Genomic DNA, 16,355 nt, shown 5'->3' on the forward strand with positions numbered 1-16,355 from the left:
GCTGCTCCGGCATAATGCCTGCGTTAAAAGGTCATGCTGGTATCCAGTCGTTGAAGACTCTAAATTAATTTATAAACAAATATGTTACTTTTATTTGTTATTCATTTTTATCAAGTTGATACGTTTTTTGATCATTCTCATATTTTTAACTAAGTAATAATCGATAAATGATTGGATGAGTGTGGGGTTATGGCTGTGCTTACCACTTTAAGCTCCTAGTGTCCTCTGGGTTTAGTGAAGTCTTGTTTCAAACGGCAAAGCAATTACGATGAGGGTGTGGTTTGTTGTTGGTGTTTGATTTTGTGTATGTGTGTGTGGTGAAAGATTGTTTTTGGCATGTGTGTATGTTGTGCTAAATTGTTTATATTTCTAGTTACATGTCGTGTGGACTTTGCCTTGTGCCTAAAACAGGGCTTTTTCTATTAATTTCGACTACTGGGCTTGTCCCAGCAGTTTTTATTGTATTATTGATTCAGGTAGGAATTATTACAGTAAATCAAACGTTTGTGTGATTTCCTTAAGGCTCCCTATAAAAAAATTCCTGTGTAGGTTGTAGGTTGTAGGGAGATGTTTGTTAATATAACTTTCATCATAGAACAACTGATCCACACAATACATACATAGTCTCAGCACAAACGCACGTTATTATGAGTATTGTACGTACACTTATATTGTCAGGCTTTAAACAATACAAAAACATATATTTAATCTATAGATAACATCAGGTACATTTTGATTGTTTACATAACATAACAAAAAACACGAGTGTGCACCTTGATAATTGTACGGTACCACTTGTGATGACGTAGGTTTTTTAAATCCTCGAATTTGGCTAAAATCTATTCGTGAAGTGTTGTTTGTTGAGAAAAATGTGGAAAACTAAAACTAAAATGGAATTTGTGTTCTGTAAAATTTAAAACTCTATGTTTATTTATAAGTTGTTTGACATTTCAGCTAAAATTGAAAAAAGAAACATCTGATACATTTCTTGACGATTTTGAAGGCAAAGGTTAAGAAACAATGAATCTAGGGGCGCTTCTAATACTAACCAAAGGATTCATATTTGTTCGAAAATTCGAAAAGAAAAAAGTTCAGAAAAGAAGTAGTTGCAAACAGTAATAGGCAATTGTTCGTAAGTTAGTTCAAATGGACACACTCACTCGTGTTTAGATACCTCATTACACATGTTTAATGCGACAAGATATATTTTCGCATTTATTAACAAATCATTAGACGAAGACCATTTTATTTTATGGTAACTGCGGATGATGTTGTTGACTTGTGAAATTGACTCACCTTCACAGTGTTTGCTCTAGTCACTGCATAAATCTTTGGGACTTTGTTATGTTTCCTCTCGTCATGTTCTTGAACTGTCATTTTCATCTGTAGAGAAATGGTATATTGTGTATTAATGCATTGCAAACTAATATTCATTTGTATGACAATAATGATTTTGGTTTATATTCAAAGTAAAATGTAAACCTATTCAACATCAACTTTGATGCTAAACTTGGTACTAGTATAGAATAAAAGAGAGCATGCATTCCTGTATGATTTATAACTCAAACCCCAAGTCACGCGCGAAAGACGAGTTCATTTAAAATCAACTTTAACGTCAAAAAGTTCCTCGAAAAGTTAGGCTTATGACAATGATTTATTTTCGTTTTCATTTTCATTTCAAAGTATTGCGATTTATATATTAAACTGCGCTTAATTGAAATGAAATAATGAAATTTCCAAACACAATTCAATAATTTAAGTGGCGCGTATTTGTGTGTGATTCATATGACTTATTGGTGGCCAGATCAGATTAAACGAAGTTAAATGCACTTCTTTTAAAATACATAAGAATTTTTGATAAGGTCATATTATTGTTTTTATATTATATTTTTATTTACTTGCCAACCTTATCAAACGCCGTATCATGTTTGAAACCGTAAACAAGGGAAAGCTCTCCAAATCCACAATTTTGGCCGATAGTCATTTCATCAATCTGCAACCAAAAAGTGTTTATGGCATATTGTCGATGTACACGTAGACACTCAACACTAAAGCATATGTGTAAGATAACTATGGTTGAAACATAAACAGAGGACTATTTAAACATAAGCCATTACAAACGTTTTACAAATTAACCTTACGTAGTACTTTAGTATATATTTCTTTGCATGTTAAATGCATTTCCTTCTACGAATGGCAAACGTATTAGTAGTAAGTAGTTCTCTTTTAAATGACTGTATTATGGACTTTTCTTAATAACTTACTGTTACATTACCACAGACCATTATGTAAAAAAACGTTGGTAATATACCTGAAATATAGAATAATGGTATTATTATTATTTTGAATGGGGTTTATTGTTTAGTGACAACAAATCCATCCAAATCGAAATGCTTTAAAAACACTATGTACATGAAATTAAAATAAATTTCTTATAACATTTTGGTATTACAATTTTACATGGGTTAACTATTACACATACTTTGGTCGTCGTTGTTTGTGTTTTCACTTTTCTCGAAGGTTGCAGCTTCGGCTAAACGACTGAAAGTTTAAATAGTGGGCCGTGTTATAAAGGTAGGTCGCCAATTTAAGATACATCTCGGTCATACAGTCGCCGTCTGACATTTAAGCACGAGATATCACGCTTGAAAAATAAAAAGCTGCATTTTGCCTACAGCATAGTTAATGATACTTTAAATCTTGAAATTACAAAAACATGTTCAAATTAGTATCTGTTATTGTATTTTTAGTAAAAGGGTAAATATAATTATGGGTAAATTCAAGTATTTGGCCATAATGATAAAGTTATCCCAAAATGAAAATTAAAATGAATGGATGTGCGTAACCATATATTACGACCACCACAGTCATGCATTACAACCTTCTGTGGAACAATTATCAAATAAAATATATCATCTAACTAAGTTATGGTGTGGATTTCATATGAGTTTAGGAATATCGTAGCCCAATTTTGTTTCTTAAGTCAATTCTTTACTTGTAAAGTGTAACATATGTCACATGCTAGTGTCAATGAGATAGACATTACTTGCTTAACCAATAGTCTAATACTTTTAAACCGCCATGATTGCCAGAAGGAAGGGAAAATTGATCTCCAACCATATGAGAAAATCAATACACTACAGAGATAAAATCAATAAATCAACTTCTTTACCTTTTTATTTCCTTGCTAATATTTGAAAAAAGAGCATTTGCTTCGACTGCATCCATTTTTTTGTGTGCTTCGTTTTTACTTCTGTTTACATCAGAAGGAGTCCTTTCAAAATAATACAAAAACGGATTGTTTAATTAAAATTAACGTACTTACACAAAAGTTTATTGACGTCAAATATAAAACATATCATATAAATCTATAAACAAACGTACCGAACATGTTTATAATTAGACGTCACGGAGCAGTTGAGAAAGTGTGCGTCAAACCATTTACTGTCATATTACTTTTACTAAATTATAAGCATTGGATAAACATTATAGAACTTTGCAAGGCGTCAAGACAAAGTGGAATTAAAATTTAGAAACGGGTGTAAATTGTTCAAAACAAATCGGCATTTACCAACGCTGCAATAGTATTTTAAACTTCAATTGAATTAGGTTAAAAGGTGCATGCAATCTGTTGAATATTATATGCTGAAATAAAGAAATAAATCGGCATGCACTGTAAAATTCTTAAAGCGTGAACACTTTTTATCTATGAAAATTTAGGTATGAATTTAATGTTGTTTTATAACACACGATGAAAGCAGCATGCGTATATATATACAATTTTACTCAGTATGCTTCCCTTTTTATTTTATTTTTCATTTTACAATTACCGATCGAATCACTTTATGCTAAACATGTTGTAAGAACGTAGATATGTCTTGAGCTTAAGTAATGAAACACATTTATACAAGGTCAAGGTCAATAATGATGTTTAGAGTGGTGCTTGGCTTTATCAGTAGAGCAGCATAAACCACTTCAAATACACAATATGTGTGACATATATGTGCAGATGCAACATATACAACGAGTAATTTTTCTCATATATTCTAATCACAAAAAATGGTAATGTCAGTCGTTGAACTTTACAACTTACCTTTGTTTTATTCGTCTCTGAACACCTTTAGTTCTGTTTAACTGAAACTAAAATCAATATTAAGGTTATTGATTCATTGTTAACTCATATTACCTCGCAATATCTGAGATGATAGCCATATGTCAAGTCGAGAACAACCAAGCATTGATCAGCAAGTTAAGTGTCTGTATTTTCATATACACTGAAACAAGCTTAGGGCAGAAAAATGGCAACACAATAATTACACAATGTTTGAAAACAAAATATAACAGCTGAAGTTTTTGACTAGGGTTCGAACCAGTTAACGGGCGATTAGCCTCACACCTTTTAATCAAAGAGTGAACGTGATATATGAGTGCACAACATCACATTTGTTCCAACATTTATTAAATACATTCAAAATAAATTTAACCTTTAAGTATAAAAGCCAATTAGTCACATACTTGATGCAGAATTGTGTTGTTCCGAACACTTTAGGCCATAAAACAATAATTTCGAATTTATGCAGATTTAAAATAGTAGCTTTGAAACAATTTACATGAACGAAATGATATATATTTGTTTATATATTCTAATTGTAAAATAATTTGCTTTAATTATTTCATAATATACATCCTACCATCTTACGCCCGACAACAGCAGCACCAGTAATAATAAGAGCAGCACCAACAGCAGATGCCACTCCAATTCCAGCTTTCGCTCCATCACTTAAACCACCTGACTTTCCTCCGGAATCAACTGATAAAGTATATCAAATCAAGTACTTATTATTAGTTTGATTTTGCTGCTGCAAATTTATAAATATTAAAAAATACACGTTGTGTTCATATTGCCTGTAATGTTTAAACTATTAAACGAAACATATACCCTAAAGTGCAATGTTATGCATAAATGAGGAATATGCAAACCTCCAATTATACTGTTGAAATAGTTTTTAATATAAACATTTTAAACATTTACTGATTTCATACGAATCCAACTATGTATTAAACGTTTTTATTGTGTGTAGACCTGATAAATTACGCAATCAATGCTACGTCGAAAGTCAACATTTTGCTTCGAAGGATAACTTAAAAAAAAGATAATTTTGAAGAAATGTTTTTCTTCACTATTTAAATGAAACAAAGGGCCGTCTTTGTCGCTTAAAGGGTCCCGCCTTCGTTTGATTACCGGAATTTAATTAGATGGATACTTTCCTTAAATACTCAACGGACCTGTTCCAAAAATAATGTGTTATCAGTTCCCCATCAGGTGGCGTTTTGTGAAAAGATTTGTCGAAGGGTTTAAAGAAACTAAACTCTGATAAAAGACCCAAGGCGGAGCGCTGTAAGCGGCATAGACTGCGCTTTGATTTATTTGAAATGGCGAAGAAATAGTAAAGTTATCTTTGTAAATGTCTTCATTCACGAAAAATGTTGTTTTTCGAAGTAGCCATAATGGCTTTTTCATCACGTGGAATACATACAAAGTTTGTTACAGAGTCGATTTACTTAGACGTTTGCATACATGGTTTAAACGTTTGATGTTAAGTAGTATCTAACGACAGTAAATATGATTGAACTCAATCTAAGTAAAATGTTATTCAAAGATGTCTCTTTTTGCTATCAATTGGCAATGTTGAATTTAGCGAGAATATGGAATTCTTCTTAGGCAACTCCAATACTTCAATGTAGTACTACACAACATTAGTACTCAATGAAACAGGGACTTTTAGCGTACCGTGGGTATCCGATGTTGAGATATTTTGTATACATAATAAGTTTATATCATAATTATTGGACCCGGTAAAGTACTTGTAAAAGTGGGATAAAACTATACGAAAAGTTGGATTATTCGAAGATACTATCAGTTGTATCAAGCTCTGAAAGGCAAGTGAATGTTTGTGCCTATTTATTTTGGTTTATGACTTGGAATTTCAGGTATATTGGGTAGGCTGTAAAATCAGTATGCGATACATTTAAGTAAAATTATATAAAGTGTTAATACAAACAGGCCTGAGGCTTATTCACTATTTCCAGTTACTACCCAGTGCTACTCACCGAAACCACACATGATTGGGGTAAATTGGGTGACGTTAAATGATATATATGTATTTGAAAGGCTCGCCTACCCATGCCTCCTAAAAAGGTAAGATATAGGACATACAGAACAGGATTAAACGGATGTCAGATCATGACGAGAGCGCAAGATGGAAAAAAGACAAAGAAGATTAGAAAGACTATGTGGAACTTTGCATCCAACCAACCGGCGGCAGAAGAGCCGGGACCGGAGTGATGAAGATGTTCCAAGGCCATCCCACCTGGAAATCCGGTACGATAAGTGACATTTCACAGGCAAGTACTCATACATTTATATTCTTAATACCAAATTGTTTTGTAAGTGTTTTTTTTTTGTATTACCTTTGACAGGATATGTTTTTGAAGTCCGCCATATTAATGGTTTGTTCTTGAACAACGAATGGACAATGTGTACTTCGACATAGGCATGTATGAACTGTCCTGTACGGTTGTCAAATTTCAAACTGTACGAAAAGGATCCTGCTTTGTCAGAATTGCAAGTAACGTTTGTGCATGGTGTAGTAATGTTTACGGGTTCGATGAAGGATGTATCTGTAGCAAGAGGAAGTCGTAGTGAAGAATCTTTCTGAAAACATGGAGTCATTTATAGTTTTGTTTAAACCAACACTTTCATCAAATTGATGTTTGCACTTGACATGAAACACCTGCGAAGAATGGTTTAGATTCACAGTTGTAAGACGTTTTCCTATACCAAATATTTATTACAACTGCACAGAGACCATTTAACTGCAGAAACCGTTCTCTTTATTGCCTTCCTTCGGTAAAAACAAAACCATGCTAAAAATATGTTTAATCTTTATATGCAATTGATAGCTTTACAGTTACTTTATGTCTATATCTTGTCTTGTTGAATTTTAAGTTTATAATATAACAATGAAATTATAGCTATCTAATGAACACATACTTCTTGTTAAACATTTTTATCAATACTGACATAACTTACTTCATAATAGTAATAAGAAATGTTCATGTACTCTGGCTTTGCAGGGAACAGGCACATTGTTGAAATCATCAACGACTCGTCTTGTTCATCAACATCGTAGGTGTTATTGTTAAAACCTGAAAAACGAAATATTGGAAAATTTTGTGTGATCATTATTTAAGTGTCATTATGTCTAAGAGATGTAAACTTATTTGTTTGTATGTATATCCAAATGACTTCTCTTATTTTTTTTACATTTTTACCCCCCCCCCCCCCAAAAAAAAAATGTATTTATCGCAATGACAAAATGCAACAAATCCAAACGTTACTTTTACTATAATCTAAATTAAGCGCGCACAACGACATTACGTGACGTTCTGAATTACAAATGGTTTGCATTTGTTAACTTAAACGTGTTGGGTTTAAAACGTTTTCCAAGTTTTTCATCCGAAACCACTTATTTTATCATTATTTTACTCTACGATACCGAAATTGCAGAAAACATTCAGTTATAGTATAAAAAGTATTTTGGTTTTAGTGGGATGCGAACCCACGCCGGTAAAGTAAAAATAAAATATGTCATGGTAATCATCAGCTTACCTACTACAGCACCGGGACGTTCTCACCGGAATGAAATATTTTGACATGTAAACCTTATATTCTTAACATCACGTGATAATGTCTATTAACCATTTACGAAACAACAAAGCTGTTAAAGGTTAATTAACAATAGTGGTCTAAAAACGATGTTTGAGCAAATAACAGCATTTGCTGATGCATTCAAGCTTTTGTTATCTTTGTTTTAAATTTGTAATGATTTGCCACACTTCATTTCGTCATAAACCATAAAAAAGGCATTTTATAAAACATGAGCGAGTACCAATCTATCATTGTTATATAATCACTTTTATTGTTTGCTCTAATTATCTAATCCTTTAAACTTTATTTATAAATAAAGCTAAACATATAAAATACGTTTTTAAATACCCTGCGTCTCAAGTCCTTTTTCTTAACCAGTATTTCATACTCCACAATTTCTTACTTCACGATCTGTTTTACAATTACAAGTTAAGTAAGCACTCTGTTTTGAGACGAATATGAGTTTTGGTAGCAAATATCTTTTTCAGCGATTTGAATTTAAAACACAAGTCATTCAGGTACTTACTGTAATTTCATAATGGACAAATATTTTAATGAAATATATAATAGTTTTAAAGCGAACAATTAGGTCAACCATCAAATATTGAAATAAAGCTACGAAACAAAATGTTAATCTTAAGCAAAAACATAAGATTCACATATTTAACAATAGTATGCGTTATAATGCAGGGAGTTTTAAGGTAAATGATATATTTTTTATCGGAACTATACGGTGGAAATGGAGGACAATACTGTGCGAGTGATCGTCGTGGTATAATGACGTTGACACGATTTATTGTTCACACTCAGTTATGATTATCAAATATATATTTAAAATATCAAAGACAGTTTCATTTCTTAAAAAACATATTTGATACGAAAAAGAAATTGACGGGATACTCGCCAAATTATAACAATCAAGAATATTAACTTATGAAAAGCCTTAACATTTTTCAAAACACGAATGTTGTAATTATATTCCTCTCAATTTCCTCTCGCGAGTCACAAACGATGGCCAATATTACATAATTTTCCCCGCAGAGATGACTATTGGAGGGGTCATAAACAAATATCGCGCATTCCAATAAACCAGTCCAATTGAAGGCTATTTATTAAACGGAAATGTACATTTAAAAAAACGTATAATGAACTTTCAGTTTTCCTGGATCTAAATTATTATCGATCGGCAGTTACTTCGAGGTTTTTCAAATATACCTTAAAAGGAACAAAAATGTAAATCTCAAATGAACATTAAAAAGAATCGGATCAAATGAAATATTTTCCTTTATGTATCACATGAACAGGTGAAATTTATACTAATTATAAATAAGCTACGTCGGTTTGAATATTTCTCTTCTATATGAATGCTGTATGAGCCAAATGGATATACGCAATTTTTCGTCCTTGATATTATGTTGGGATTGCAGATGTACGAAATATGCGGTAAACGTGTCATTTATAATCATACAAGTATGAAAATCTTGGACTCTTGTCTCATATCGGTCGTAAAGATTCCTAATTTTAATTGTATTTGTTATGCTCTTTTTTATTGGCTATAGGCAATCGCAACGGTTTGCCGACTTCAAGAGAATCTATAAATAGAAAACAGCGAAACATCTTTGATTGGCAGAAAATTTCGCTATTTGCACTCATAATCGGGGCGATTAAACCAGAGTGTGGTACGTATAGCATCATCACTCTGGTGAACGAGAATGTAGTTGCTCGGAAGTCACGCATCAATTGAATGTTTTGACTGAATCTTAATGGGAATCGGCTAACAAGTAAACATCCCGTTATGGTTGTGCATTTAACAGCCTATAAAAAACACCGTTGAAAGTTAATTTCAGCAGGCAATAAATCCAATAACATCAACCTAATAACTGGAAAAGAACTTTTCTCAATATCAATAATACAATGATTTAAGGATTTATAAGTTTTAGCAAAAGTTATGAGAATCGATACATAATGTTATCATTATAATTATTTGTTGTAAAAACTATAAATCAAGTTATATTTTGACCTACCTTTGTACGACACATTAACTGTATCGCTGTTGCTATTTGATGTGTCTGTACATTTGACGACTCCACATAGTGTTTCATCGAAATTATTTACAGTGTGGAGAATGTAATGAGTAATGTTATTCGATACCCTTTTCGTAACGTTAAAATCCGTATCATCTCTAGTGCAACCGAACACTGGATCACAATCAACAACTCGAATCGAATTGAATCGAAATTCTATTGACGAGGTCACACCGGTTAATTCGCATTCGACTAAGAGTGGTTCGTCCGCGGAAAAGTACTGTATGTCATCTCCTAGTAGTTGAACTGTTGTCGAACAAGCTGAAATACAGAAATATACTATACTCGTATCATAATGATGAAGTGCTTTTGGAAAACATTTAAACAGGTTAAAACAATAGATCTTGCTTATGAGAAAACAGTGAAGTTATCTTCACACAAACATTAATTTTTACATGTATTAACTATATAAAGTACAACAATTTTGTATTTATATATACAACATATAAGTATAAATATTTCTGCAGGCAGTTGGCTGACTAAAATTGCGATTTGCCACTGTATGCAACAATATTCAGCACGTTTACTCGGGTGTAACTTTACGGCTGTTCTGTGGCATACAATAACTTAGGTGACACATGCTTTTATGAATCGGACTTTTTAGGATACATATTTTAGGCCTGTAAACCAGCAGCGAAAACTAAGTCGCAGCTCACACGTTCGAAGCCACAGGGGTTAGTCGCCCAGTCCAGTCCTTTAAATTAAGCTCTCTTTTTTATTTACATCATTTTTAATTATATGCTTGATATATCCAACAAAGCCCTTTAGAAAGTATTAAACTGGTATATATTTACGGCACTGCACGTTTTTTTAAAAGCAACATAAACGCGCATTCAGTCAGCTCTAAGTGTTCGACCGAAGGATAAAACTGCATAGTCGTCAACGGGAATGTTATCATTCGGAAGAATATGGAAGAGAAAAACAGAGAAGCCAAGACGAAATATGCGGAAGAGAAACGCTGATTGTTCTGCAATGCATGCAGCGTTGTGTGTCTGTTATGTATCCGTGTGCTTTAATTAAAGTACCTTAGCATCACTTTCAACTCCAATCCGGGGGTTGTGTTTCACGGTCATCGTGTGAGAATCGGCTTCATTATTTTAGACACTGTGATATGTTAAACTTCCGTGTGTGTGTGTGTGTGTGTGTGTGTGTGTGTGTGTGTGTGTGTGTTTGTGTGTGTTTGTGCGTGCGTGTGTGCGTGCGTGCGTGCGTGTGGTACATTGGTTGTTTTTGTGTCTTTTTAACTGTTATAATTATTGTGCTTTCTACAGTGCAAGCTATTTAAATTGCCAACACAAATAATATCTAAAGTGTGACAATGATTTTTAACTAGATTAAATGTAGTAAAACATGATAAGATTTAAAAACTCATCGTGAGAAACATTTACAACAAAAAAAGCGACAATATTCCTAAAAAATAAAACATTGTCCGGAATTAGGTATCTGCCCAATAATTGATAAAACAGCTGAACATGTGCATATGTATTTGTAAATATGTATAATGTAATTTTATGACAATCATAACATTTACATCTGTATAATAGTTTAGCACTTAACTTGACAAATACAAACTATACCATATATTACAAAACATTTATATAAGTTGAAAACATAAATGTGGATGGGAACGCGATTTTGATCATTGTGGCGCTAACGTGAATAACGAGAAAAAGCGAGAATAAAATCGCGCACTCTTTTCCCCTTGATTTTTCATGGTATTTTCGAGCTTAAAACTTAGTTATTTGTTGTCAACATAAAAAAACACGTCAATTTCGGCAATAAACCCTCTGCAACACTATTCGTTGATCAGAATATGCTTGATCGTGAAATGGTTGTTTATAACCGATATTTGTTCACATTCTGACAAACAGCGCAGTAACCGAAACACCGTTTCCCGGTTTATCACGAGGAACATCCGGTGTTAAACTTCAACGTTTCTTGGTTTAAATTGTGGAATTACAAGTGGTAAGTACAAATAAAATGTTATATAATCATTAATGATTATTTTTAATCAGTATAACACAATCTACAAGCTTGATAAATAATTTGACAGTACTTTCACATGGCAATCAAAGTAATTGTCAAAACCCGGAAGTGAATTCTGCAAATTGTTTTGTTGTTAGCAACCGATAATGACCGCCAAGGTTAAATCTTAAACGTTGTCACAGGCCTCGACGGTACCTTATGAAAAAGAATATATTCAAAATGATGATCCAGATTTTGCAAATGAACAACTTTAACTTGACAATCTTTATTATAAATGAATTTGTGCAGTCTTCTCAAAGTCAAAATATAAAAGATTCAGATGAAAGGTCAATTTTATGTTTGATAAATAATGATGATTTTGATTGTGAAATGAACAAGAGTCTGATAGTGGACATGATGTTTCTGAGACTAATTTCAACGATGATTTATTACTTTGTAAAATGATTATGATGGTACTCTGAGACCTGAAGATGTCAAGGAGATTCAATATGTAAACAAACTGCAGTGTGCATACTACTATCATTTGAATGTTACTGAATAACGGTTCGGATCACCTGTTTTCATAAAGTAAAATACTATTTGATTTTTTATTTGCTATCATTATTGTCTTTGAAGGTGCTGAACCATGTAGCCAAGATGTGCACTACCAATACTCATGGGATTTTGCCCAGCAAGTCCACTATCCACATCATGCCAACAAGTTGGGCCGATATATTTCGCCACCCCACAGAAGTGTCATGTGTTTTGCATGTGTGCCTAAGGTTCAGCTATGTTTTTATGGTAAGATGTCACTCTGAATTAAACATGGAGTAACAGAATAAGACAGATCTTATACAATAATGATATGTACCTGTAAAAATTGTCTTTCCAAGTCAGAATTATTTTTTTAGGTTAGATTTTTTATGTTGTCAGCTTTGTATTCCTGTTCAAAAACTTTTACCTTGGCCATACTTAGAAATCCTTTTAAAAGATTCAACGTAAACAAGTTAAACACTCTTGATCTTAGCTTGGGTTTTAAAAATGAATTTTAATTAGAAATAAAGATCTGTAAAAGTAATACAGCTATCTGTTAGTGTCATTTTGGGTTGTCTACATTATATTCTTGCTGACTATTTCAGTACAATTTTATTATTATTTGTGAAATCAATTAAAGGGGCTATACACCATATGATGAAATAGCAGGATAAAAAGAAGAAAATTGTCGAAAACTGACATAAACTTAGTATCAATGAGTACAATGCATTGAAACTAACTACATGTTACTGAAGTACCACATAGTTTACAATTATATATTTGCAGTTTTTTCATATTTTACCATTAAAAAAGATTACTAGGTATGTATACCTAGTAGAATTCATTTGTATGCGTGATTGGCTTGTCGATGTTATCACCTGATATTACCAAGTTAGGTATATAGCTTAGATATTCCAAAGGTTTAGAGTAAGCCTTCGTAGCACAGAAGATACAACATTGGACTGCAATTTTGGCGAATCCGGATCGAACATTTACATTTTGGTATTTTTTTTACAATTATGATATCAAAGAGTAAAACATTTTATTAAATAATTGTCCTGAGATTTGTTACAGAAAAAAACTGTTTTTGGTGCCAATCTGGTGTATAGTCCCTTTAACAAAAGTTAACATTTATTTGTACAGGAAAGTAGACATTTTATCTAGTGGACGAGGCCGAATTGCCGGGGAAAGGAAGTGACAGTGTCGTGAGCCTGGCCCACCACTACTTTCAGCACTATGGTGTCGGTGAAAAACATGCTGAGGTATTTAGTGCTTCACCCATTTAAATTATTTATAGAATTTTTAATGGATTAAAGGTTCTAACAGCTTATGCAAACTTTATCCTTATTGCTGAGAAGAGATTATGAGAATCAATAGTGAATATAAAAGATGATGAAACTTAACATATATTACACCATGAAACACATTCTTGCTCAGATTTTCCATTTCACATTCGATGATTGATAACGATTGGATATTTGGATTCAACCATGGCTTATGAATGTGTCCATCAATATAACATTGCTTTCTTCATGTACTGCTTATAGCTTAAAAAAGAAAAAAAAATGTATTAAATTTTCCAGGTTTATTTCGATAATGCTGTCGGCCAAAACAAGAACAGTGCTGTGCTTTGGTATGCCATGTGACGTGTAATGACAGGTAAGTTTTCTAATCTGTTAATAATTGTTTGTCTGATTTTTTAGGACAAATGCATTGTCTTTTGAAATCAATCACATCATTGATATCTGCGATTGGTGCTTTAATTTTAAAGGATGCAGAACTGGATGAAGTTAAAGTGTAGTTGGCAGTAATTTGATATGAGGAATATGTTAACTAAATAAACATATGTTAACACTCCATTATTGTAAGATTTATATGTCTTGAAAACTTTATAATACCCTAGTTAAAATCATTTGCTTAGTTATATTTTTTGTGAATATAGATAAGTTTTATTTACACTAAACAGATCTTCCAACAATTTTCAGGACTGCATGAGAGTGTAACACTAAACACTATGTTGGCTGGGCACACCAAATTTGCTCCTGACTGTCACTTCGGCAACTGGAAGGTCAAGTGGCGATGTTGTAATGCCGAGAATCTTGCCCACACTGTTTTCACCTCTTCAAAGTCCGGCCACAACATCTCACACTTGGTTTATGACCCTCAACAGCCAATCACAGTTCACAGTTGGAAATCATTCCTAGATACATATTTCAAAACTATAAAGAATATTACCAAAAACCACCATTTCTATGTATCAAAACATAAACCAGGAGTTTAGTATGCAAAGAGTTTGTAGATTCCTCAGAAATTGAAGTTATTATTTTGAGGATGAGTCCAGAATGTGGTGTTTTGCCTGAAATAAAGCACGCACCGTGCCTAGAAGCTGCACGTAAATGGTACCTTCAATATTATTTTGGTCCATTCTTTAGATCTGAGTCATCAAGATCTGCAGTATGCCCTAAACCAACTCTGTGTAAAGTCGAAGTTTACTCAATTGTTGGTGAAATGTTGATTGTAGATCAAATGTTTGTGGCAAATATGAAAGAAATGAGTAAAAACTGGCATTATCAAATGTAACCATAGCAACAGACTGTTGTTTTATGTAGTTCTTTTATGTCATTTTGTACATATAATGAGCAATGTGTACTCATTGTTTCTATGAATTAGTTTATGTGTTAGCTATAACAGACAGTTAAGTTAGTATTTCGGCATGGACACTGCATTTAAAATAAGAACATTTTTAGTGGACATTGTTTTCAAACTGGCTTACCAATGTCTTTTGATTTCTTTGTACAAAAATGACTAGAAACTTTAGTTTTTATACCTTAGATACTTGGTATCATTTACATGCCAATAACTTAAAACGCATTGTATATTGAGAACACATTATTTGTGGCAGACTTTGAAAATGATTGGAAATAGCATTTTCATTAGTAACCATAGCAACCGATTTTTGCTTTGACCTTTGTGGCCAATTTCTATGTCATTATAGACATTAGCAATGTGTACTTGCTATTTTAATGTTGAAGTTTATGTAACACTAGTAAAGATAAGTGATATATTTAAACAGGTATCTTGACATATATATAATATTTAAAATAAGAACAGTTTTGTTCACATTGTTTTTTATCCCTGTGTTTCATAATGTTTCATATGTTTTATAACTTTTGTGAAATTTAACGTGAAACTTTAGAGTTAATTTCTGTAAATACTTAGTATCATAAAGATGTCAATAACTTATAAATAAAAATAAATTATGCGGACTTTCAAAAATGAATGGTAATAGCATTTTCATAAGTAAACATAGCAACTGAATTTTGCTTTGACCTTTGTTGTAAGTTTCCTTATCATTATGGACATTAGCAATGTGTACTTGTTATTTTCCTTTTGTAGTGTATGTGATACTAGTAAAGATAGTTTTATATTTTAATATTTTGACTTGTATACTTCATTCAAAATAAGAATAGATTTAGCGAATATTTCGTTCAAATTGTGTTAAAGCCCTCTGTTACAAAATGTTCCATAACCATTGTTTTGATTTTTAATATTTGACTTACAACTTCAGATTTTATTTCTGCAATTGCTTGGTATCATAAAAATGTCAATAACTTAAAACACAACTTTATGAAAAACATTATTTTTTGAGAAACATTTAGAAAATGAGTGAAAATGGCATTATCAATAGTTACCATAGCAACCAAATGCAGTTATGAAGTTTTCGTAAATTTTTGTTATCAAACTATGAGTGCTTATTGTTTCTATGCTAAAACTCATATGTTACATGTAAATAGTCCTTGACATGATACTTATCTGACATGGATATTTCATTCTAAATAAACACATTAGACCATACATTTTGTTCATTTCGATTTCTACAGCCGTGTTACGAAAAGTACTATATTTTTTTAGTTTTTGTGAATTTTGACTTGAAACTTTGGATTTTTGTTCTAGAAATACTTGGCATCATTAAGGTTACAATATCTCAAAATGTCATTTTTGTGCCAGAAGGATCATATTCCCATTCCCATCCACAAATATAGAGGGATATTTTGCAGGTT

The 16,355-nt window shown here is 32.3% G+C and overlaps 1 protein-coding gene and 1 long non-coding RNA gene across 6 annotated transcripts in view; one reads left to right on the forward strand and one right to left on the reverse strand.

The window, feature by feature from the left end:
• The window catches only part of LOC128234636 (uncharacterized), a 108,765-nt gene that overhangs the window by 9,768 nt on the left and 82,642 nt on the right, over window positions 1–16,355 (reverse strand). For all 5 annotated transcript variants that reach the window (XM_052949000.1, XM_052949001.1, XM_052948997.1 and 2 more), the window contains 10 exons: window positions 9,736–10,056; window positions 7,094–7,209; window positions 6,472–6,715; window positions 4,692–4,810; window positions 4,094–4,140; window positions 3,173–3,274; window positions 2,483–2,541; window positions 2,265–2,311; window positions 1,907–1,993; window positions 1,297–1,383 (listed from right to left, as the gene is read on the reverse strand). In XM_052949000.1, coding sequence (XP_052804960.1) covers window positions 1,297–1,383; window positions 1,907–1,993; window positions 2,265–2,311; window positions 2,483–2,541; window positions 3,173–3,274; window positions 4,094–4,140; window positions 4,692–4,810; window positions 6,472–6,715; window positions 7,094–7,209; window positions 9,736–10,056 — 1,229 coding nt within the window. The remainder of the gene's footprint in view (window positions 1–1,296; window positions 1,384–1,906; window positions 1,994–2,264; window positions 2,312–2,482; window positions 2,542–3,172; window positions 3,275–4,093; window positions 4,141–4,691; window positions 4,811–6,471; window positions 6,716–7,093; window positions 7,210–9,735; window positions 10,057–16,355) is intronic.
• On the forward strand, window positions 10,969–16,322 carry LOC128234639 (uncharacterized). The gene is made up of 5 exons (XR_008260986.1): window positions 10,969–11,760; window positions 12,397–12,561; window positions 13,438–13,556; window positions 13,878–13,953; window positions 14,280–16,322. It is a non-coding gene; the product is annotated as an uncharacterized LOC128234639 (long non-coding RNA).

The sequence above is a fragment of the Mya arenaria genome, chromosome 5 (genome assembly GCF_026914265.1).
Source record: "Mya arenaria isolate MELC-2E11 chromosome 5, ASM2691426v1".
In the NCBI taxonomy this organism is placed as follows: Eukaryota; Metazoa; Mollusca; class Bivalvia; order Myida; family Myidae; genus Mya; species Mya arenaria.